Source organism: Primulina eburnea, chromosome 1 (assembly GCF_022965805.1).
Source record: "Primulina eburnea isolate SZY01 chromosome 1, ASM2296580v1, whole genome shotgun sequence".
In the NCBI taxonomy this organism is placed as follows: domain Eukaryota; kingdom Viridiplantae; phylum Streptophyta; class Magnoliopsida; order Lamiales; family Gesneriaceae; genus Primulina; species Primulina eburnea.
The window spans coordinates 3251634-3275988 of NC_133101.1; the positions used below are offsets into that span (position 1 = coordinate 3251634).

The 24355-nt window shown below is 34.4% G+C and overlaps 4 protein-coding genes across 9 annotated transcripts; 1 reads left to right on the plus strand and 3 right to left on the minus strand.

Moving 5' to 3' along the window:
- The first annotated feature begins 4234 nt into the window (after positions 1–4234).
- On the plus strand, positions 4235–6776 carry LOC140817455 (F-box protein FBW2). Of its 3 annotated transcripts, none has more exons than XM_073177330.1 (3): positions 4235–4668; positions 5343–5684; positions 5986–6776. In XM_073177330.1, exons 2-3 carry the CDS (start codon positions 5377–5379, stop codon positions 6635–6637), a joined length of 960 nt encoding a protein of 319 aa, XP_073033431.1. In that variant the 5' UTR covers positions 4235–4668; positions 5343–5376; the 3' UTR covers positions 6638–6776. The 3 variants fall into 3 exon arrangements, with proteins under 3 accessions (XP_073033431.1, XP_073033288.1, XP_073033358.1); XM_073177257.1 differs by having other exon boundaries at positions 4237–4495; XM_073177187.1 differs by having other exon boundaries at positions 4236–5684.
- Positions 6777–7456: 680 nt separating this feature from the next.
- On the minus strand, positions 7457–12130 carry LOC140817647 (uncharacterized). Of its 4 annotated transcripts, XM_073177399.1 has the most exons (14): positions 11974–12130; positions 11395–11460; positions 11287–11314; positions 10559–10698; positions 10134–10235; positions 9789–9860; positions 9581–9690; positions 9381–9462; positions 9106–9198; positions 8762–8826; positions 8620–8632; positions 8437–8517; positions 8211–8319; positions 7457–7818 (listed from the first exon to the last, which is right to left on the minus strand). In XM_073177399.1, exons 1-14 carry the CDS (start codon positions 12091–12093, stop codon positions 7679–7681), a joined length of 1221 nt encoding a protein of 406 aa, XP_073033500.1. In that variant the 5' UTR covers positions 12094–12130; the 3' UTR covers positions 7457–7678. The 4 variants fall into 4 exon arrangements, 1 of the variants encoding a protein (XP_073033500.1); XR_012114886.1 differs by lacking the exons at positions 7457–7818; positions 8211–8319 and having other exon boundaries at positions 8436–8517; positions 8620–8646; positions 8762–9198; XR_012114881.1 differs by lacking the exons at positions 7457–7818; positions 8211–8319 and having other exon boundaries at positions 8436–8517; positions 8620–8675; positions 8762–9198.
- A 537-nt stretch (positions 12131–12667) lies between these two features.
- LOC140817800 (uncharacterized) lies at positions 12668–17487 on the minus strand. Its single transcript, XM_073177610.1, has 3 exons — positions 16612–17487; positions 14201–14311; positions 12668–13093 (listed from the first exon to the last, which is right to left on the minus strand). Exons 1-3 carry the CDS (start codon positions 17260–17262, stop codon positions 12914–12916), a joined length of 942 nt encoding a protein of 313 aa, XP_073033711.1. The 5' UTR covers positions 17263–17487; the 3' UTR covers positions 12668–12913.
- A 2302-nt stretch (positions 17488–19789) lies between these two features.
- LOC140817855 (phospho-2-dehydro-3-deoxyheptonate aldolase 2, chloroplastic) lies at positions 19790–23552 on the minus strand. The gene is made up of 5 exons (XM_073177671.1): positions 22894–23552; positions 21803–22080; positions 21273–21549; positions 20938–21183; positions 19790–20322 (listed from the first exon to the last, which is right to left on the minus strand). The coding sequence occupies exons 1-5, from the start codon at positions 23410–23412 to the stop codon at positions 20068–20070; spliced, it is 1575 nt and encodes a 524-aa protein (XP_073033772.1). The 5' UTR covers positions 23413–23552; the 3' UTR covers positions 19790–20067.
- Positions 23553–24355: the final 803 nt, after the last annotated feature.

Below are 24355 nucleotides of genomic sequence, written 5' to 3' on the forward strand. Positions count from 1 at the left end.
TATATACAATATGTATAAAATAGTTCATTTCAAATAAAAAAATGTATAAAATAGTAAATAAATATCTACTTATTTACGAGAATTAATATTTTAATTTTTTTAACCTAAACGAGAATGAGGAGAAATTATTATTGGAAGCTTTTGTGTTATAAAGAAATCAAATCAAATAAATAAATGAATGAATTATTTTTAAATAATTAAAAATCAAGTATTTGTAAACAAGGTTAAAACAGTGGAAGGTTAATACATGAATATCGGAGATAGATATTGTAAAATAATACATGAATATCATGAAATTTATGTGTGATGGACATTTATTTAAAGTATTTAATTTAGATATGTTACTTTACAAAATCATCGAGACATTATCGAAACTATAGAAAAATGTATGAAATTTAAATTATATTTATAGAATTTCTTTTTTTAAATGCAGGTTCTTATATGTATATAGCTAATTTTTTTCTCGATATTTAAAAATTGATCTGAAGAGAGTTATTAAATAGTAATAAATTGCTAGAAAAATAGAAGCAAATTAAGAGACATTTTTGAGATTTTGAAAAGAGCTTCACCAACCTACCAAACTAGTTAAATATAGGAGATTTACCTTTTACACAAATATTTTTATGAGAATACATCAAGAGTTGATTTATGAGACAGATCTCTTACTCAATCATATCCATGAAAAAATATTACTTTTTATGTTGAAAAAACATTATTTTTTTACTGCAAGTATGAATTATATCGATATATCTCACAAATATAAATTTGTTAGACTGTTTGACATGAGATTCTGTTCTACCTTTAATATATATACATAACAGATGATACGAAGAGCTTGATTCACCATCAAAATATTTTCTTAAAGCTATTATATATAAAATTTATGTATCTAACTTTGAGAAACATATTTTTTTTAATTTAATGATGACATCATACAAATAATGATTCAGTTTTCCAGGTGAAAAAATCATTTATAGCTGCAGTCACATTTTATTCAAACAAACGGTTGGTATTTTAATGTTTGAGGATATTTTAATGTGGAGAAGTTAATATAGAGCCAAAATTTTCAAGGCATTCAAGATTTGAATTTCAAGAGACTTGATGCTACAATGTTCAGATTCTATTACTTCATCCCTATCATTCATTTAGGCTGACTTTTATTTTTTTTAGAAAAATTCTTCCTAATTATAAAGTAGCAAAAACTTGTGTGAGACGGTCTCACGAGTCGTATTTCGTGAGACGTGTCTCTTATTTGGGTCATCCATGAAAAAATATTATCTTTTATGCCAAGAGTATTATTTTTTATTGTAAATATCGGTAAATGCACCCATCTCACAGATAAAGATTCGTGAGACCGTCTCACAAGAGACCTACTCTTGTAAAGTTCGGTTTCTATATTTAATATTATTTTTCTTATTTTTTTATTTGTGTGAAAACATACATATGCCTAAATGAATGGGATGGATGGAGAAGTTTCTTTTATGAGTTTTATTCAACTTGTTTTGAACAATACTTTATTGTTTCATTAAAATAATGTTCGATATGATTTTAATAATAGTGATTAAATTTATATATTAAATTGTAACGATAAAATTAACTTTAGCATAATAAATTTTATAATTTCAAAGATGTTGAGAGTTCATATTTCTTATCCGTTCATGCGCCGACAGTGCTTGCATGATTTATTTATTTTTTTTTACCTAATTTTATATATTATATAATATGATATGAGTGAAGATATGGTTTATGATTTTTATAAATTGAGGGAAATTAAGTCAATTGTAGTGTATTTTATTATTAAATTAAAATTATTAAACCTAATAGAATAGATATTTTATCCTTATATAAAGTTATTTATCAAAGGCTCGTGATATTATCACGGGTTTTCTAAAAAGGTACCAAACGTAGATAAAGATGATTATTTGTCAATCACTTCCTTATCCAAGAGACAAAAATAGTATGTAAGCGGACTTCAGAGTTGTATTAAATGATCTCATATTATTTTCGACAGTGTATTTAAGAAGACGGTTACAGTATAAAACAAAAGAGTTGTCACATGATTATATGATAGTATAAGAGCTTATAAAACAAAAAAAATGTCGCATAATATTTATACGAAATCGAACTTGAATATTTTAAGACCGTTTGGATTTTTTTATTCTATAAGGCTGCGTTTGGTAGGAGGATAAAATAAACTAATGATAAGTATGTAAATTATAAAAAAATGATTGTAATAGAAATGTAATATAAGATGTAAAATAGTATTATGTTTGGTATGATTTTTAAGTATAGGATAATTTTGAACTTTTTGATGAAATGACAAAATTGCCCTTTTCTTTATTTTTTCTTCTTTACTCCGGCGACGGCCCGGTTACGGAGGTGGTCCGACGGTCGGCGATCGTCCGACGGTGGTCCGATGGTCCTGCGACAGCCTGGTGACGGAGATGGTCCGACGGTGGTCGGCGTCCGATGGTCCGACGACAGTCGGCGTCCGACGGTCCGGCGACGGCCCGGTGACGGAGTTGATCCGATGGCCGGCGGCGTCCGCGCGGTCTAGCGGCAGTCCGACTGTCGGTGGCGACGTCCGGCGGTGGTCCGACTGTATGCGGCGACAGGTCGGGCGGTGGCTCGACGACGGAGGTGGTCCTACGTTGGTGAAAGAGAAAGGGTAAAATTAGAAAGAGGGTAGGGATTAGAGGATTGATAAATAATCCTAGAGGGGAAAGAGGTATTATTTAATAACACTTAATAAAACATAATCATTTATAGGAGGGACTGAATTGGTTAAATAAAAATCGTAGCAAACATTGGATTAAGTGGGTTTAAAAATAATAAACCCACCTAATCAAGGGTACCGAACACAGCCTAAATATAAAGCGAATGATTCGTTAAGGACACCGTAATTCTGCAACATTAATCATTAAAGCTCGTATTCAAAGTTCTTCGTTTACGGTTCATTCAGGGAGATCACTCGAGGCACCACTTCAAGTTTCCATCATATTTGTTCAAGAAATCGTAACGTCTCAAGCGATGGTTACATTTATTGTACTGTCAATCTTTTTTCTTTTCAAATGATAGTGTGACGGATGGTGTGTACAAGGCCCTGTAATATATTCACTGTCGTATGATATTCTGGCTACATGCAAGCGAGTTGCAGCCTGCAATCCGAATTTAAGACTGGTTTTTGGGGTTAGCTCACCTTCACGGGATCTCGACTCTTTGTCCCGACCATTGTAGCACGTGTGTCGCCAGGACATAAGTTGTTCACGGTGTTGATTTGTTGAGATGTGAAATGCATTGTATTGATTTTTTGACTTGTAAAAAATGTTGAGTAAAGTTCTTGCTAAGAAGTCTCCCATTGATACTATGACATCATCTAATTTGGGTTGGGTTTGTACAAAAAGATTAGATATAAAATATCAAACTTCTAGCATAATCTTTTTTGAAAAATGAGAACGAAAGAGGTATAAAGATTTATGTCTTCGAATTCCATGGGGAAATCCTTGTGTCTAGTTTGCATTCTGCTTTTCACTTTTGTTTATTAATTTGTTCACAATTGCATTTCCATCAATTCTCATGCACATATTTTCGCTGCACCAGCTTGAGCATTTCTTGCACTTCGAATATTTATATGTTGCCCAAATGATCAGTTTTGTTTAAAAAATTACATGTTGTTGCTAACCCAATTGTTATGCTAAAAAATCTTACAAAAATAACGTAAGTTTATTTATCATCTCTAAACTGTCGAGTCGATGTTTTAACACATTTTTTCTTTGTAAAGACTGGCTTGATTCTCTCAACTTCTTTATTTTAAAATCAAATCTATTTATTACATTAATTTAGATAAAATCAAATATCTCACTTGATTTGTTTTGTGTTACTTAGATTAAAGAATTAAATATAATATAATGTACTCTAGCTTAAGTCTAAACTCAAATCCAAATGCGATATTGTTAAAGAAAATCGTGGATACAATTCAAATTCAACAATGCTGATTATTTCTTCCTGATTTTTCTGTAATTTAGGTTCCGTAGAGATCTACGGCTGGTTTCAGTGTATTGATCGACACACAAAGTAGGCGTTGAGATTTCATCAAAAAAGGCTGATAGCAAAATGTGTACCCACTAAAATCTTCATCAGCAATCAATTCTACCCATAAATATAAATATGGCTTTCTTGTTTTTCTTTTCAGTAAGAAAAAGTCGAATTTTTTTTTGAAAAAGAATCTTGAAATCTTTCATCTGTTCAATTTTTTTTACAAAAAAAAAAAAAGAATCTTGAAATCTTTCATCAATTCACCACATACAGACACGAGATACGAACGATATTTGCTTTCGCTTCTCTTCTTGTTTTCTTCTGCTGTTTTTTTTTTCACTTTTTCACTTATTCTCTCCATCTCCGAGAGGGAAGGGAGAGAATTCTTGAGGACCCTTCATTTCAGGCGGATAACCCGCCGTGTTTTCTTAGATCCAAGTGTACGAGGAAAAAAGACAGGGTTATGTTCTCTCTCATGTCACGTTTTCGTTTCTTTTTGTTGTTTTTGGTGGAATGAGACATTCTTTCTTTGATATTTTTCTTTGCGCTGCATGTAAATGTAATGTGCTGAGTTAATTTGTGTTAACTGTCTCTTCAAATTGGTTTCTTGGCTGTCTTTTTGCGTTTGCTGAGGTAAATTTCGTTTTCCATTTGTGTGGAAGAAGAAAGTTTGGATTTTTAGCTTCTGTTTGCTCTTGAGTTGGATGGTAGTTGTGTTTTTGATATCTAGCTTTGTTGATCTAAACATTTCTTGATTTTCAGTGCTGTGTGTAATGTGGGCCTGTTTTATTTTGCCGTTTTTAGCTTAATTGTGCTGTAAATCTCGTTCATTTCTGATTTGGGTAAATTTTTTTATTTTTTTTGTTTAAAAATTGCCAATAAATGGGTGCCATGGTTTGGATTTGTTGCAAGTTGGTGAGTTTCTTTGGATGGTCTTGTCAAATGTGTATGCTTTTCATCATTTTCCACTTTCTCTACCTTTTCACCTTTGATTTTGTAGGTCTGCTTTTGAACATTTTTCTGAAGAAGTTTTAATGTTTCATGATCCAAAGTCTTTTTTTTTCATCATTCGGAGATTTTTTCTTCTGAAAAAGGTGTAATACACTTCTTATACTAGCGATTAGTGGATGATGGAGGAAATTTATGAATGGTTTATGTATCATGCTACTTGAGCTTTATGTTTGGAATTAAAGATACTTCCTTTCAAGTTTCAAAGTGCGTTTTCATTCAATCTTAGCAGTCCACTCACAAAACATTTCTTGATGTTAGTTAATTACAGTTTTGGTATCCAATTCTTCTTACTATAGGTTATTTACTTGGTGAAGTTAAAATTGAAGATAAATGGATGAGGAAGGTGATTTTCGAAAATGGGACGAATTAATACCTGATGCACTTGGTCTGATATTCAAGAATCTTTCACTTCGGGAGGTGCTTACAGTGGCACCGAGGGTTTGTAAGTCATGGGGAAGAGCAGTGTCAGGGCCTTATTGTTGGCAAGAGATAGACATTGAGGAATGGAGCAGAAATTCCAAACCCGAAATTGTCGACAGAATGCTTCGAATGTTGATCGCTAGAAGTGGTGGTTCACTCCGAAAACTTAGCATTTCTGGTCTTGCCAGCGATCAAAGCATCTTGTTCATAGCAAATCAGTAAGTGTCGCGTTTTAAATGTGATTTCTGGTCATCACTTTCCATTTTTCTTGTTTCTGTTCCATTTTTGTTTAGAATTATGAGAAAGTAGGGGTTCTTCTTGCCATATGTATTGGCAGAAAATACAACACCTTTAGTAATGCTTGATTGTTATTTATATATTTCAATGGTATCAGTGCTTTTTAGGTTTAAAGTTAAGTTTCTCAAGAAGGATTGAATTTAATGTGCAATCACTAATTGTAAGTGTTCTATTTTCTTTCGTGTGTCGAATTATTCTTAATTGATTCATCTTGGTTTCAAGTGCACAAGCTCTCGGAACTTTACGATTGCCAAGATGTGAAATAAACAACGCAATAATGGAAAAAGCTGCTGCGAAGTTATCACTTATTACGGTTTTAGATTTGAGCTACTGCATCAACATCGGAGCTCGAGCCCTTGAAGCAGTAGGGAAGCACTGTAAGTTTCTTACTAGTTTGCGGAGAATAATGCACCCATTGGAGGTGATCGGCAAGCTTTCACAAGATGACGAGGCCCTTGCCATCGCATCCACAATGCCAAGACTCAAGCATCTCGAGATCGCCTACTTGCTCGTTGATACATCCAGTATAATCAAGGTTATAGAGAACTGCAAGAATCTTGAGTTACTTGATGTCCGGGGGTGTTGGAATGTAAATTTGGAAGAGAAGTTTGTGAAAAGATTTCCTAAACTTAAGGTGATCGGACCCCTTGTCGTAGATTGTTATGATATGAATGGGTGGGATAATTGCTCCGATTACTCGGGCTCTTCCGGTTATTTGGCATGGGATTTCGTGGCCGGAGATATGGATGATGATTATGCGGAGATGTTGGATGATTTTTGGGAAGACGAAAATCCGATCGATGATGTTGAAATGTGGTTTTATGATGATGTTAATGCTGTAGATGCTGGGTATGATTGGCCTCAATCTCCTTAAAGTACTGTGGTTATGAATAACATACATGTGGTATGCAAGCTTTTTAATATATATAATATGTATGGGATTTGACTTGTATGCTGTCAATGTTATATACTAACTAATAATTTGCTACAATGGAATAAGATATAGTTTATAACTTCTTGCCTTAGCTTTCTTTAATGTTACCCCTGTCAAAATATGGCTGTGGTCTGGTGGAATCTCCCGAGAAAGGGCAAAACCTGATAGGGTTTAAACTTTAAACCACTATTCTAGATACTCTGGATAGCGAGATTTAACACGACGAAAGTGGGAAAAAATAGTGAAAGTGCACATTTGACTTGAGCGTGAAAGGGTTGAGTTTTTTAGTTTTAGCATTAAAATTATAAGAATATAATTATTTTATGTCATTTAAACAATATGCAATTCTTCTCCAGAAAAAGATCAAGGAATACAAGTATAAATTTATTCATTTGGTCTTGAACTTATTATATTTATATCATTTTACCGAACTAGCTAAATTAATGTTAAAAAACTAAAAAAATGCTTCCTTAATGATTAACCAATATTTAAGTTCGACTTCGACCTACCTCAATGTTTTCTCATGTTTCGTTCTTTCTGAAAGCTTGTTCCCGAAAAAGATGTGCTTTTTGATCTTTTTCTTGTAGTCATGTTACATTACATTAACGACAAAACCGTCCGTTCTAGAAAGAATTCGAGATGCAATCTGCAAAGGTGTTTGCTTGCCACTCGAAATTCAACCATTTTCGTTGAAATACTGAAGAAAACTACTCAAAATCACTTTTTGAAGAATCAAATACCTCAAATTCCGCCTGGTCGTCTCGAACTAACAAATCCATCTCAAATCATACGTTTTTCTTTCATACATTACACAACATTTTCTCGACATTGATGTTTGGCGTCACAAAAGAAGTCATCTTGGGGGGTTATGTCTATGATTTCAAACCATCCATTACGACGAACCAATGTTTGGTACAACTCAGCAACCAAAACATATCCAATTTGTGGGAACCAAGTCAGATTGAGTACACACTAGACTCATCAACCGTTGTTGCCGGAAGATAGATGCCCGCCAACTTTCCTTCCAGAAATGGTAGAAATTGCAGTTCGATAGCGAGCCTCATCTTCGATCACTGGTGGTATATGCCATGTTCCAAGAGGAGGTCCACAAGTCTTCCCACCTGAAGAATTGAAACGAATACAGCATAAAATTGCAGGGGAAACACATTTGATGGAGTAAATGACATGAAGGGGCTTAGGGAAATAGCATTTTTCACCCCATGCTTGAGGGGGTGTTGTAACTTTGTTTCCTACATTTCTAGAAGAATCACTTTGTATCAACATCGAAATGGTGGACAATGTGGTACGGTGCATACAAAAGAGAGAAATATTCTGATTTTTCAATGCTGGAATGAACAGTTAAACCAGTTACTGTAGAATGGAAAGCTCAACACCCTTCGAAGGATGAAAAGAACATGCAATTTCACTCAATGATGTGTAATTTATATACTCGAGCTTGGTAGCCAAAATCAAAAGGTTGAAACCAAGTTCAGTGGGTCTTTAGCTTTTATACCTTCTTTAGTGGCTTCTTCGCATCTTTTCTGGTACTTCGTGCCCAGTTCAGAACCCAATGCTTTTAACAACCGATCATACTTCTCTTCTAGCTCCGTTACAAATTTTGCCTATGGAAATTTCTTTTAGCACAATGTTTATATGTTTCTATCATCGTTTATCAGGAGAAGAAAATCTCAAAGTCAACATCATAACATTGAATAGATAAGCAAATTATCAACACTCACAAGCTTGATTGGTGCAGCAGAAGCTCCATAATATCTGACATACATTCGCAGAATGTTGAAATGATTCTCTGCTACATCATCCTATACAGAAACCAAATGAATAAACCAACTTTTAGAGACAATTTTCACGGTGAAAACAAGAAATGGAAAGGCAAAATCAGCAAAACAGAAAACTGGCCTCACCTCATAATCAAACCTGAGGCAGTTTTTCTTATCCATCGTGAAAAAGTAAATTTATGCTTCCCACATGCATAATTAAATGGCAAAAACGTTATCTTATTTAAAACAGATATAAAAATAACATAGATAAGAAGAAATCACTCACAGGTCATCTGATATCTCCACAAGCAATTCGGAAACTGAGAGAAATTCCATATGTGCTTCATTTACCTACAAAGCTTCAAAGAAAAATCCTAGTGAACCACACGAGGTTCGAAAGAGATAGAATCAAAGTGTTCAAAGTATAGACTCAGTTTGTGCAGCAATGTCACCAGAGAATATATGATTCACCACAATCTTGTGTTTTCTACTAAATTCAGGTAAATCGGTAGGTCTAGATTCAAGGGCATGTTCAGAAGATAGCGTAACATGAAATTGAAGGAAAATTGTTGTAAAGCCAAGTAAAAATTTGGTCGCAAATAGGCATTTGCAATTGTGAAATCGAGATACCATTGCCACTCTTAACTGATACAATAGAAGGTTCAGCACTCGATAATCGAAGGATTTCAGATGGATTGCTCTGGTAACGTCTTCAATGGATATCTGCTAAAATTATGTCCACTTAGAAACAGTCATATACAACAGAACAACACTCATACAAGTAATAGATATAACAAATTTAGAACATAAATATTCTGTTGGAGAAGTTCAATCTACATGCTACAATATGCAATCTACTTTTGCTGATGAATCTGTTTTTTGAAAGGAAGAAACTTCAGACATACCTTCTTGTTGCTCACCAGGGAACCACAAAGCTTTCTTTCAAGAGCCCAATATTCTTCTCCGCATTTCAACTCTTCTTTGATTCTTGATTATACATGGAGAAAATTCAAATGCAGATTTAGATGGCATGCTTCAAAAGCTAAATTTTCCTCTTCAAAGAGAAAGGGAAAATATAAAATGGAAGACAAGTGAAATGCTGAACCTTTCAGTCAAAAGCCCATGGCGTTCAAGTACAAGACAGAGTGGTCTAAAAGGTTCCTTACTAAACCTTCTTATTACAGATTTCTCACCATCCAGGTTTCGACAAAGTACCTGAACTTCAGTAAACAAGTGGCCAGGTCAACAAGATACTGATTTGGAGCTTAAGATAGTTCTACACAGTATTATTTAAAGCTCTAGCAAGCACTCACCTCAAACTCTGGGCCCATTATTGGAACTTCATGGTTTGACAACAGCAGCAATTTCTCATTTAAACCATCCAACTGTATCACAAGTGCCATTAGAAAATTAGGACACAAGAATGAAATAAAAGACCATAACTAATCCTCCAACACAGAATGTTATACAAATTTAAACCATCCAACTGTATCACAAGCACCATTTGAAAATTAGGATACCAGAATGAAATAAAAGACCAACTAATTCTCCATCACAGAAGGAATTATTGATGTTATACAAATGTACCTATTTAATAAAAAATCCCTCGAGTCCTGTTTGTCGGTAATACTGACTAACCGACAAGTAGGATAACTCACCTGATAAATATAACTTTCTGTGAATGAAAGAAAAGGTAAGTATCTGAAAATTGATTGTGGCTCATTTGCTTCCATTGTGTGAAACATAAAATATGACCTGCACTGTTGACTTCAAACAATTAAACATGAACATTACAGCAATTTTCCTGGACATGGGTTTAGCGACAAAGATTTATATATAAATTATAGTGAATTTGATCATAAGATCCTATATCCATGAGTACAAAGGAAAGCTGACATTTATCGAGATTTTGACATTTGCATTTTGCTTACATCTAGATCATTGTTCTACCAGCTCAACAAAATGGACCAAATAATGAGAATTGCAATTTAGTTAGAAAAGATAGCCGACAAAAATTTCCGTAGAAGAAGGAGGCTGAGGAAAAAGTCATCAATAACCCAGATTATTCAAAATAGTTACTCACAAAATCTTCTAGCGAAGAATTTGAACGTTTCATTGCATCCAGCCCAACCATAGCAACATCATCATAGACACTCCACACAGAGCACAGATTTGCTTTATCATCATGATAAAATCGCACAGCATTCTCAATTTGGTGGCCACCTGGAAAAGCTTCAATGTTAGAACTTAGAAGAACATTTACTCAAAATTGTAAAATATTATCTGTCTCCATGGAACTCTCAACATCCGAAATCTGCCCATAAATAGGTAATGAAAATGACTTAAATTCACATTGCCAACGTTTTATGCTCCAAAGTCCCTTTTTTGTAAAGATAGATAATGAATTTATGGGAGTCTAAAACTTCGCACGGGTTAGCAGAGGAAAACATGAATTTGCACCAACCAGAAAGAGAAGGTGGTGGCAATAATACGATGACAACACAAGGATGAAGGAATCAAAGCTTCATCAGAATTCGGTTATTTAACTGAGTCAGATGCCACCTGCTCATTCAGCGGTCGGAGAGGTTTAGTTTTCATAAGAAGCAGCATAAAATATAACTAAAATATGTGATTCCATATGCATTTCACACCATAAATCATGGGCACTTATGTAATTCAATCCAAGAAGATTTTGCATTCACAACAATTGTTAAAATCAGCAAATGAGCAACTAGACAACATAAAACTTGCAATTCACTTGATCGCAGGAACACAATCATAATCACTGGTGCCAGAATATATGCAAGATACCTTTCTCTCCTGATAATGCAGCAGATATCTGGGATAAAAAAAAACGTCACATGCCCCACCTCGTGAATTGCTAGGAACAAAGAGAAAAATGATCAACAATTTGCAAACCTTTGACATATTTTCCAAAATCAACTGGCACTTGGAGGTAAGGTCCAGTCCATCGTAATTTTCCAACTTCAGCAGAATGGAACCAAATCAAAGAGATGAAGAGAAATAAACAAAATCATACAAAGAAGCCAAGGAAGTATTTGCAAAAGATTATGTTTGTTGAAATAATTAAATTTATAGATTATAAAAAATAAAAAATCAAAAGTGGTTGGTATTTGTGACTCAGAATCACTTTTTAAAAGAATAATCAGCGTCCGTATAAGTAAAGCAGAAGCTAAGTTTTAAAAAAAATGATTTTTTTTAAAAATCCAAAACCAAAGAACCATAGCGATTGCAATCACTCCCTAAAACTGTTCAACTTATTTACAGAACTTCAAAAAAAAAAAAAAAAAAAAACAGACACACACAAGATAATCAAAATTCCAGTATCCCGCCTTTCATTTGAAAAATCATCAAAGACGTAGAGGAAACAAAGTAACGACAAAAACAAAATCTTAACTTGATTCGGAATAATGGCGTACAGTCGGTAAACATACGAAATTCAAAATAATGCTACGATTAAGGTTGAGGAGTGATTACAAGAAGGAGCGCAAAATCAGCGAGGAAGCGGAGGGAGTAGGGGTCCGCGTCGGGTACCCCAATCGATCGCAGCAAATGTATGGCCTTCTGCACTTTCTCCAGATTTTCCAGCCCTTCCATTACTGATTCTGCTAATTGTTACTTATTACTATATAAATATTCATCATTTTTTATTCTAAATATTATTAAACTAAATATTTGTACCTCCAATTAAATCTTAGGATAATACATTCATGTATTGTAATTTGAAAAAAAAAATTTAATATTTTTTTGGACTATTTTATGTCATATTTATTTATATAATAAAAAACGTGACTAATTTGTTTTGACTGAGTCTCATGTGAGACCGTCTCACGGGTCATAATTCGTGAGACGGATCAACCCTACCCATATTCATAATAAAAAGTAATACTCTTAGCATAAAAAGTAATATTTTTTCATGGGTGACCCAAATAAGAGATCCGTCTCACAAATACGACCCGTGAAACCGTCTCACATAAATTTTTGTCATTTGTTTTATATATGACAATTTTGGTTGTTAAAACACATAATTATGGCATTTAGAATTTTTTTGTTTAAACCTCGAACCAAATCAATTTTTCAAATTGTACCCCTATGAATCACCACCCTTCTCGTAAACACCACGCTATGCCGAGACACAAATTCGGTAAGTTGATATGATCCCTGAGAACCATTAAAGAAAAACACATTATTGATACAAAGTTTTTTTTTTTTTTCAAATATTGGAACAAAACAATGTCACTCCTCGATTTCCCTCTTCCACAATGTGCAGTTGTAAGAATCATGCCAACTTGGCCGCGAAGTTGAAGTAAGCAGATCATGTAGAGACCATCGAGCTATGAAGACACGATTGAGTCCTCCGTCAAACACGTCTGGAGAGCAAACCACATGATTTTAATGAAATCTACGGTTGTCATTGTTAGCTTCCGTCTGTAATGATGGCCTCAATTTGGTTGATTTCCGAATTTGGGAATCCATCTACCTTCGCTTTAGAAGCCTCGGTTGAATTCCTGTCTTGAATAGTTGCTTGTTTGGCGTCCCAGAACTTTCCAGTTTTCCCGATTGCAAGAATGAGCTCAAACTGTTTTTGCTGTTGCTCCTGCAAAAGTGATACACACCACGTAAACTGATCAAATAGAAAATAAAAACAAATTGAGAAATATGTAATACGTTGTACAAGTTTCAGGCCATAAGCTGGTTGACAACACTTTTGAACCATAATCACAAATATATTTGGAAAAGAAAGGTGTCGATGTACAATATTTAGCCAGTCAAAAGAAATATAATGAGACTAGGATGGCAGCCACTCCAATTAAAAAGAGTCGTTTAAACCCGTTTTTGAAGGATTTCGAACTCTATGTGAATGAAACCATTAACAGTATAAATCAATTTATATAGATGACTAAAGCCTTACACAGGTCAATAAAAATGTTTGAGAAACAGCTTTACTTCCAGCGACCATATTTGATGGGCCATTTTGGTTAGCCATGTAATTTTATGGACAATGTTAAGTTTGTAAATAGATTTAAATTTTACTTTCAAAGATACATGCAATAAGTTAGTAGCATCCCACCATTATTTTTCAAGGAGAGGATTCCATTTCTTCTTACTGCAATATATATTATTGTAAAAAATGGAATAGTAATAGAGGGGCTTCCTAAACACAAAACTGGGACATTAAAATTGAGAGAAATTACATGCAAGAGAGAATTACAAAAAGTTTTATATTCTATCAAGTGGAAATATCGTGATTCTTCCACCAACAATTCAAGTGAAACTAATTTTTACATTGGCTTAATCACTACTTAAGATTGGAAGATAAACTAATATATAAACCTGTAGAAATGGACCACATTAGCTGGAATTTTTAAGTGAGAATTTGGGCCACTTGTCATACAAGAGTGCTTTGTAAGTATGTATCACCCAAACAAATTATCTGACATACTCCAAAGTGAAGTTACCCGATCTCTATATTTACTAGCTAAAAAAAAGGGAGAGTAGTGATTTGACTCACATGAATTTTATCCGGTCACACAAGAAGGCAGTACAACGAGTAAACATGTGTCATTTGGAGCTACAATAAAAACTCACAGGAAGTTCTTTAAAAGAATTAACTAATATAAATACATAAAATGCCAAATTTCGGTTTCAAACGATGTGCAGCAATCATATTTTCTCAGCATCGAATGCAATATACGATATTTACCTGCATAGCCAGTAGAATCTTTTGAATTTCACCAAGCTCCTTCTCCAGCATGTCTTCTTGCTCTGCCAATGCTCGGGTTGCCTCAGAATTCTTCTGGACCAAAGCTGCGGTCTGAAAGAAGCGAATAAACGGAAGAGTCGTCAATTTGAAGTTCCCCAAAAACAATGCCTAATAACCTATTCTAGCTCCATATTAGGGCTTCAGGAAATTGAGAAATCTTACCTGCCTGACGAGTTTTTCTTGTGAAATATCACCATTTGAGATTCAGTTTATTGAGTGGATCCAAAACCAAACTACACTTGCTTGATGAAGCAAATGCAGACTCGCAAGTGGAGATTAATTTGCTGTTATGCATTAGTTTGTACCCTAGTCAATAATATTTCACTAATGAAGTAGAAATCTTCAAACCCGTTAACTCTAAGGGCATGCTTCGTACATGGGAATGGAATATGCATTCCCAACCTCATTCCCATTCTCATGCTTGGTTTCCGCCTTGGAATGGAAATATCCATTATAACTGCTGGTCTGATATAGTGTAGCACCTTATGTCATTCGCTACAACATCCCTTGATAATACTTGCACTTCTGCTACACAGTTTATAATGGGGACAAGACATGAACTAGCAAATCGAGTCAACACCCGCTTCAAGTGCCGGTAGGACAGTCACAAGAGCTCGTGCTAAGTGATTCGAAGCAGCGTTTAATGGCTTACTCCAAGAGGTTCAAAAAGGAGAAGATTGTATCTTTATTCCTGATGGAGAAACTAGAGTGGTTCAGGTAATCCAAGCAAATCCATATAGAGACCAGAACTCGATCAACTTCTTTAAACAGCCATCTTACGTGAAATTTGGCACAATTGGCATGGCCACCTTTGCATTCAGATGAGCATGGATCCAAGGCATGAAGATCAAGAATAAGGCATGAAGATCGAGAACAATCTGGTTCATTATCTTATCTATTACTATTTATTAAGAATCTTCATAATAGTTATAAAAAATATTGTATAAGCATGCAGCGCAAGCGCGGTGCACTAGTTAAGATTATTTTTTTAAACTTCATTTTGAATTTTAGTTAGTAATGTCTCCTATTCTTAAGGGATCATAATCATGGATCAATAATAATCATAAGGCTGCATATCTTTTACAGATATTTAGGGAAATTTATCTTGATATAATACAGCCTGTATAAACTGGAATAGATCAGATAATTATTTTTCAGAAAAAAAACAAGAGTTTCTCTGGTTCTTCTGAGAATTTTTTCAAACTTAAACGATTTCTAGATATTCATTCTTGACTTATATATCAAGTTCTCCATCACCTAATGTGACCTTCTTATCTCTTATAGGTAATGGGTCCAGGATTTTACATCCAAATAATGGTTCTTGGGTTGTGTTCCATATATACTGGATTTGGGTTACATCACTTGCTGATGACTTTCATATCAATCAACAATACACCGGCAAAGGAAAAGGAAAAGATAGAATAAACACAAAAATTTATTTAAGGAATGTCGTTTTTACTTATCTTCTAATAGTGATAGGCAGCATGAGTCAGAAACTGACTCAGCGGGTATTTGGACTTCTATGTTTTGCTTTTTCAACGCGATTTCGGATTCACCAAACTCAAATTGCCGTCATCCCAAGGAACCTACTTTTCATAGATAATATACCTCACGAACCATGGATATTTGAATGATTTTGGCAATCGTTGAGTTCTAAAAGTTTTAAACAAGCCACGCGAAATCTTAGTATGATGTATGACCTCAATTTCCTTCTATAGCTGAATTATAATCCAAGCATTAAAAAGTGGACTTAATATTTATATCCTGGCATCTGAATCCAATCAGATGTTTTTAACAGTCTTATGAGCCAAAAAACATTTCTTTAAACGCCAAACAGCAAGCACCTACCCGATACACTCTTTCCCAATCTCCTTCCTTCCCTAAAAAGGAGCAGCAGAGGAATTTATCTTTATCCATAAAATTTTTGGGAAGAATATGCATAGCGGGGCGAAATTTTGCAGCAAGCCCCACAACCGTAAAAGGCACTTCCTTGCAACTTATGATTCATCAAAAATCCTTTCCAGGAAAAAGTTTTACCAAAGTTTCAAGTTTGAATCGTCGCATATGTTCTATTATCAATATACTTCATCTCTTGCAAAGAACTCAATAAAAGCCCACTTTTAGAAGAAAATATATCCATATCATAAAAGTGAAGTGCATATAATTCATTTCACAGAGGCTGTATGTCAAGAGAGAGCTCAACATTTCTAAGCCGTTGCAGACAAGAGAAACATGTTTGATCAACTAATTATATTTCCATTCTAAACAAAACACGAATATACAGCTTTCTGACCAAATGCCATGATGAATTATTGGGTGAATTCAAACAAGAATTATGTTAATGATATTACCTCCGCAATGGGTTCCTTCAGAGCCTTCCGGGTGATTCGGAAACGAATCCCCAGCTTCTCAAGTTGCCTCGACAAAACCCGAATGATCGTAGCTGAGCTACGGAGATCCTCCTCCAATTTCTCCACCCTCTCCAACATATTAGACCCAGGAGAAGCCAACCCTCTCGAAAACCCAGGCCCAGAAATCCTCCTCCATTGCCGCCGCCTTATGACAGCCCCAAGCACCGCAGCACTGAACAAAGCCGCAAACTGCCACGCCAAAATCTTGCTCCCCACCCACTTCAAAATCTCCGCCTTTTGCAATCCACAGCTTACCACAATGTAAACACAAATCACGGCGGAGGAAGCGAGGGTGATGAATTCGAGAATCGACAGGAAACCATCGAAATCTAACTCAGCGGAGGCAGCTCTTTCGCCATTAGCTCGTGTCCGTGCATTTCCGTAAGACTTCCCGAAAGAAGTACTGATTCTTTTGACCGGCGAAAGGCAATTGCTGGATGTCAAAATCCTGCAAGTGGGGAACTGGGTCTTTGAATTCAGGGGTGAAAATGGCAAATTCGAGGGTTTCAAGAAATGGGTTCTGGGCAGAGAGAGATAGAGGATGGTGGGATTCTGGTTGATGACGACGGCTTGAAGTGCAAGTGACATCATCTCATGCTGAGTGTAGAAGCTGATTGTGCTCGATGTTCGGGATGGAACACTCGGATTTTAGTGGTAGATTGCTGGATTCTTAGTGCCTTTTCGCACAGATTTCGGGGTTTTTCTTCAAAATTTTGCGGATTTGGAGAGTTGATACAGAGCTGAGATTGCTAGATTACGGTGTTGGACACTTACTGTGAATTTGCGACGGGTCGGTTCAACCTGAAACATCACCGGTTGATGTGTTTGGATATATATAAAAAAGAGATTTGGAATTTGAATCGGATTAAAATTGGAATTTTATTTTGGTGGTTGACAAACATTTTTTAAAGTGTAATTTGCAATTTGTTTTGACAATTAAAAATAAAATTATTTATATTAAAAAATATTTCTTTTTTAATTTTTTCATTAATAATATTAATATAAATACTTATTTATATTTATATATATATATAGAGAGAATAAAAGGTTATTTTTTAAAATACAATTTTTTTATTAGATAACTTTCGTAATAAAATAAAAAATATAAAGTTTATGAAGACGAAATTAAAAATAAAGTTAGTAAATTTTGATAAATTAGGTTTTTAGTATTAAAAATAATGATATTTTTTAAGGAAAAAGAAATAATTTATAGAAATTTTTAAATATAAAAATATTATTTATTCGATTTTCTAAAATATATATAAATATATATAATATGGTTAATTCATATATATATATATATATATATATAAATGGTATTTCGTAACATTTTAAAAAAAAATACTTGAAAAATTAGATATCATGAAATCCTACCAATTTTGTAAATATTTTCTTGGAAATCCCATCAAATATGAATCTTATTTTTAAATGTAATTTTGCAAAACATTAAAAATGTATTTATAATTCCAAACCCAAACAAATGTCATCCAATTCAATGGGGGCCAAAAACACTTAAAACTTTGAAGGATCTGTCGTCATCGTTAAAACTTAAACTCATATTGGATCTTATCCATTCTCGAATTTTAATTAGATAAAATTGGGATATATTATATATTTACATATTTAGTTTTAATAGGTTGTAGATAGAAGTTTAAAATATCTCCTAAATATGGGTCTAGAGCTAACACAAATGAAACAAAGAGAAGTAACATTAATTTATTACTCGAAAATAAATATTATAAATGTTTGAAAATATTATTTAATATATAGTTATAATTATATTTAATCTCGTGAGCAGCTTCTATTATAGAATAAAATAATTTAGACTCAAATTCGGTTTAAAATTGATATTTCGATTTCAATCAAATATTTTTGAATTTGCTCGAATATCTCACGAGCCGACTCGCTTCATTGATACCTTTAATACAAACCATCGAGTTAAGAATTTTAGTCTTTGATTTTAGCTAATGTTTGCAATTTTTTTTTAAGTTTTGCAAATTTTTAAAGTAAAAGTTTATAATAACTTTTTAAAAAATTTGCAATCACTATCTAGAATTTTACATGTTACATCTCAGCAAAAAAATTATAATCTAGCTTGTCAAATTTTATATGTGGGAGAAAACTTGTGTGAGACAGTTTTACGAGTCGTATTTTGTGAGACAGATCCATCATTTGGGTCATTCATGAAAAAATATTATTTTTTATGCTAAGAGTATTAGTTTTTATTGTGAAAAACGTGACACACACACTCCACAATTTGATAGAAAATTTCCTGAGTTTCAAAGAGGAATTCAAGCCAAGGTTGCCGTCGTCGTTCTTCGCAATCGTCAACGAGAAATCGTGCGTTTAAAACGTAAAGGTACGCCACATTCTTTCCTTTAATCATCCATCACATCATAGTATTCGTACTTGTGAATAATTTAAATCTGATATTAATTTATTAAAGTTATATTTGTATGTTAATACTTAATTTCCGCTGCATGTTATGTACCGTCTCACAGATAAAAATTCGTGAGACCGTCTCACAAGAGACCTACTTCATATCTTTTTACCCACCACTTGCACTATTAACAATAATTATTAAATTTAAAGTATGTTCATTATTTAGTCATCGTTAGCATACATGAGAAAACATTTATACGTTTATTTTCACTCAATAACTTGTATAATCGACTTATATCAAATATGACATCTGTTTTGTCGAAGATTTATTCGAATCAAACATCTTTCAAAGATAAAAAAAAAACTACTTAATTCAAGATGAATTTAGAAATCCATTTTGTTCTTCGATATTGAGCCAAAATAGTGTAATTTATTCTACTTCAGACACAAGATGCATGAGCTTTAACCGATTTACTTCACAATTTACTCTGAAAGTAATAAAAGTGATATAAAAAAATATAGTATCTGGTTGGATTAATGATATATAATATACATATAGAATTGCAAGAAGAACGTTTGATTTTTTTATGATTTAAGAAACACATAATAGGTGAGCCATGTGGAATAAAATATCATACAAAAATAAATTTTTTTAAATTAATTGATGGTCCCAAAAACTTGCACCATCAAATTAATGCAAATTGAATTCCGACGATAAAGCAGAAAAGTGCTGAAATAGCCAAACAAAGAATTTATTTCCAAAATAGTTCAAAACATGGTCTATAAGTTACAAATATAACGTTGCACGAAATAAATACATGAAATGCAAGCTTAGAATAAGTGAGATTATTCTCCAAAGACTCCATCCAAGAGACCTGTGTTAAAGCATTGAGCTTTAACCTTGAAACCTCACCTCAACGTTTGTTTCAAAGGCCGGAAGATGCGTTTCTGTAAACAACCTAGAAATATCGACTGATTGGAGACACCCCGCGACTCATGAAGCCATGTCTCGAATCAAGAAAGCATACGTTGAGACGCCATCCTCTTTTTCCTCAACCTCTCCGCAACGATGAAGGCAAGTTCGAGAGATTGGGAAGCATTTAGTCTTGGATCGCAGTGTGTGTGATAGCGAGAGCTCAAATCATCATAGGTCACGGTTCTTGATCCTCCAATACATTCGGTCACATTCTGACCAGTCATTTCCAGATGGATTCCGCCAGGGTGACTTCCTTCTTGATCATGCACATCAAAGAAAGCTCTCACCTCCGCCTGCAAATCACAAGTTTCATTTGCATGTTATCATTTTGCTTTCAGATTCCAAAGGAAAGCACCATCTTATCAAGCCTTTAAAGAAAGGGAATGCTTTTCCTAAATAAAAAAGTTTAAATATTTCATTAACCAGGGGCTTCTCCAACTTGTAATCCGAACTCTATACTGTCTTGTAAGATATTATCAACTTTTTAACCATTGTAAAGCGGCTTAGAGCGCCGATAAGATATATATGTTATAGTGAAAACAGATGATCAGACAAAACGTCCTTAAAAAGTACTTGCACATGTAATATAACATGCAAGATTCCAAACTTTGGAGCCTACCATTCGAAAGATTCGAGAAGATCTTAATAAATCGAGAGTGAATGCAAACATGTGACTAGCATGTGAAAAGCAGTGAATCAGGAGGGCAACTGCTTAAATGATTAACATGCACCTACTTCCATAGTTGAACCTACCAACACCATTTCCATGAATTGAATTGTTTTAAGATGCGATAATTATTTCTCATTGTAATAATATATTGTCGATTCCATTTGCAAGCCGACAAATTTGTGGCTAGTGTTCTAAAATTAACATTAGAAAAGTTTAGCAAGAGAGTATTAAGAGGTACCAAGATGGCATCGAAAGCACGAGTTTTGAGCCCACAAGGTGCCTTGATAGTGTTCCCGTGCATTGGGTCACAAACCCAAGTAACAATTTGTCCAGCTCTTCGAACTGCCCTGATTAAATGAGGAAGTTTCACTCTCATGTTTTCTGCACCCATTCTTACAATTACAGTAATTCTTCCAGGCTTGTTATCGGGATTAAGGATCTCAACGAGTTTAACAAGTTCATTCGGATCCATCTTTTGGCTAACCTGGAATGTCATTTACCATAAAAAGTTGGTCAGAGAACACGAAAATTCCAGGCAAAGTTTTATAAATTGCATTTAAACAAGATGGATACCTTGATACCAAGGGGATTAGCTACTCCTCTCAAAAACTCAACATGTGCACCGTCTAGTTGCCTTGTGCGTTCGCCGACCCAGAGCATGTGAGCCGAGCAACCATAATGGAGACCAGAAGTAGAGTCCTTTCTGGTGAGTGCTTGCTCATAAGGTAAAAGCAAGCATTCGTGGGACGTCCAGAATTCAGTTGTGGACATTACAGGATGGTCTATTGTAAGTCCAGCAGCCTCCATGAATCCCAAGGCTTCATCAACCCTGTGCGCTAGTTCTTGATACCTGTTGGACCAATCGACCGTAGAGACATTAAGTAACAGACACTCCCCATTCTAAAAACCGAAAAACCGGCACACAGATAATCTAGAATATAAAGGATGGAAAATCTGCGAAACATGAGTGGTTTCCACAAAGGCTACAAAAAAGTAACAAATTTTCCTTTTCGATGCATACATGCGCAATCAAACATGTTCTTTACTGACATCACAACATCCTCCTAGAATTATTATTATTATTATTATTAAAAGAGACACACCTGTCTCCCTGCTCACTGTGCTCAACAAAATCAAGATTCCATTGTGACACCCTCTGCATTGCAGCATAACCTCCAGTAGCGAAAGCCCGGAGAAGGTTAAGGGTCGAAGCAGCCTGGCAATAAGCCCGAATCATCCTATCAGGATCCGGGATTCTCGATTTCTCATCAAAGGCATCACCATTTATGTTATCTCCCTTGTAACTTGGCAGCTTCACTCCATTCTTCTCCTCATATTGATCTGATCTTGGCTTGGCGAACTGGCCAGCCATTCTTCCAACCTATTACACATCATCCAAAATCTTAACCTCAAAAAATGTGTATTAATATGGTTTTTTTTCCAATGTTAAACAAATCTAAAACAATAATGTTCAAAAACAAATAAAATTGGCCTATTTAGTACAAGCACTTTTGCAAATAAACACGAAAGCCTACAGTTCAGTCGGTCCTCCATAAAAACAAAAACAATAATCATATGCATCTTATTGAAAACGTAGGGTCCATTTTTCTTGGGATTTTTCCCTCTTCTTTCAAAAGCATCTCGACCTTTTTCTTTCCTCAATTATTTGTCTCAAACCTTTCATTGTTTCTCTAATATTATCAAACATGTATCACGACACATTAACGTATCAAAGCAATTAACAAACAACAATCCACAAACCATTGCCAAATTTATCCTTTCTTCCACTTTCCCAGTAGTCCAAAGAAACTTAAAACATATGAAGCAATTAATCACCTTAATCGAAATCCAAACCTTCTACCTGCCTACAGAAATGGCATGACATACTATTCCATTTTAAAAATTAGATATTCGGAAATACAGGCTTTACGCCACAAATTTCTCGTGCTTTAAAGCCTTACATCAAATCGATCAGATACAACAAAATGGAAAATCTTCCCATTATGAATATCACTTGAAGATGTTCAGATCCTCAATACTTAAAAAAAGTAGATCAATGATTTTTTTTATCCTCAGAGATATAAAGACAACCTCACAACAACATACGGATTTCAAATCCATAACCAATCAACTAATCATGCAGTAGCAAGAATGATAGTCCAAGAAATGCAGGGAAAAAAAATCAAATTTTTACCTTAAAAACCGGCAACTGCCCACCAAAAGAAAGAACCACACTCATCTGAAGCAGAATCCTGAAAGTGTCACGGATATTATTAGCGCTGAACTCCTTGAAGCTCTCAGCACAATCCCCTCCTTGCAACAGGAAGGCTCTTCCCAGTGCCGCCTCCGCCAGCCGCTCCTCCAGGCTCCTCACCTCTCCGGCGAACACCAATGGAGGATATGCCTCCATAGTACTCAAAACAGACTGCAGATGCGCTTCATCTGGGTACTCCGGAAGCTGCAGCGCTTTCTTGGTTTTCCATGTTTCCGGTGCCCACTTGTCCGCAGGCGCCGGGGATAGGACAGTGGGTTTGTTGTTGGTCATGACAGGTGTTTTAGCGGGCTCCGCCGCATGCACGGCTGAGATGTGGCGGCGGGCAGCCGGATTATAAGCCAATGAAGCGGATTTCTGGTGTGTGTGGGAGGATGGGAAGAAAATCTCGGGTTGAACAACAGATTTGGAAGACAAAGCAGCAGAGTTGGTAATCGCCATTACTGAGAATGATATTTTCTTGAATTAGATTGATTCTCTCTCAAATCTTTTATCCCTTGGCTTCAAGAAATCTTGAATGAAAAGAGAGAAAAGAGAAGAATGGCAGATGGACTAGTTCTACACAAAATAAATGCAACGAGAATATATTATTTATAGCCAAAAAAAATTTGTAAATCATTGCCAGTTTGCCACCAAAATCCCAAATAATTTCACAATTTGTATCAAATCTTCTCTCCAATTAAAACAAAAAAACAAAAAAAAAATTATTATTTATACATAAACACAAATTGGCCATGTTTGGTAGGCACTTTCCATTCAACTACTTCTGCTAGCTTTTAATTCATGTCATACATCAAATTTTGTTGTCTTAACCAAAAATATATATAATCGATTTTTTTTTCTCATTTGATATTTAATAAATTATTATTAATAATATGAAACATAATGCTTATTATTATTATAAATTTTCAAATATAATGCTTAGCCATGTTTCTATTCTTGAAATCTTATTTGAATTATTTTTAAAAGATACATGGCATTCGATAAAAGTTTTAAAAAAACAAAATATAATATATATTTTAAATTTTATTATTTTAAATCGAAAACATATATTACTTGAATGTAATCATTAGAATGTGCTGCATGTGCTCGTGATTTAAAATATATATGATCTCTTTGTTGATTTACAATATTATGAATGCCATTTGCCTCATTTTTTGACTAAAATGATTTTCTTGTTTTTCATGTCTTAGAAATTAAAAATTCTTGATTTCACTATTTATATGGAATTTTTTTGATGTTTCGAAATAAAACAGGTCTCTTGTGAGACGATTTTGTAGATTTATATTCGTGAAGCAGGTCGACCAGCTCATGTCTACAATTAAAATTACTATTTTTTTACATAAAAATCGTGCTTTTTATTAATCATGTCGAAATTATCTAT

Bases quoted from the DNA above. Each gene is read 5' to 3' on its own strand.
- LOC140817455 (XM_073177330.1), top strand. From the start codon at position 5,377: ATGGATGAGGAAGGTGATTTTCGAAAATGGGACGAATTAATACCTGAT. The intron at 5,685-5,985 runs GTAAGTGTCGCG...CTTGGTTTCAAG, and splicing joins ATCTTGTTCATAGCAAATCA to TGCACAAGCTCTCGGAACTT.
- LOC140817647 (XM_073177399.1), bottom strand. From the start codon at position 12,093: ATGGAAGGGCTGGAAAATCTGGAGAAAGTGCAGAAGGCCATACATTTG. The intron at 9,861-10,133 runs GTGAGTTATCCT...CTTGTGATACAG, and splicing joins CAGAAAGTTATATTTATCAG to TTGGATGGTTTAAATGAGAA. The intron at 8,320-8,436 runs GTGAGTGTTGAT...AAATTTCCATAG, and splicing joins CTGCTGCACCAATCAAGCTT to GCAAAATTTGTAACGGAGCT.
- LOC140817800 (XM_073177610.1), bottom strand. From the start codon at position 17,262: ATGATGTCACTTGCACTTCAAGCCGTCGTCATCAACCAGAATCCCACC. The intron at 14,312-16,611 runs GTAATATCATTA...CGCTTCTTTCAG, and splicing joins TGAAGGAACCCATTGCGGAG to ACCGCAGCTTTGGTCCAGAA. The intron at 13,094-14,200 runs GTAAATATCGTA...TCACTTTTGCAG, and splicing joins AGATTCTACTGGCTATGCAG to GAGCAACAGCAAAAACAGTT.
- LOC140817855 (XM_073177671.1), bottom strand. From the start codon at position 23,412: ATGGCGATTACCAACTCTGCTGCTTTGTCTTCCAAATCTGTTGTTCAA. The intron at 22,081-22,893 runs GTAAAAATTTGA...GATGTGTAATAG, and splicing joins GGCAGTTGCCGGTTTTTAAG to GTTGGAAGAATGGCTGGCCA. The intron at 21,550-21,802 runs GTGTGTCTCTTT...TTGGTCCAACAG, and splicing joins CACAGTGAGCAGGGAGACAG to GTATCAAGAACTAGCGCACA.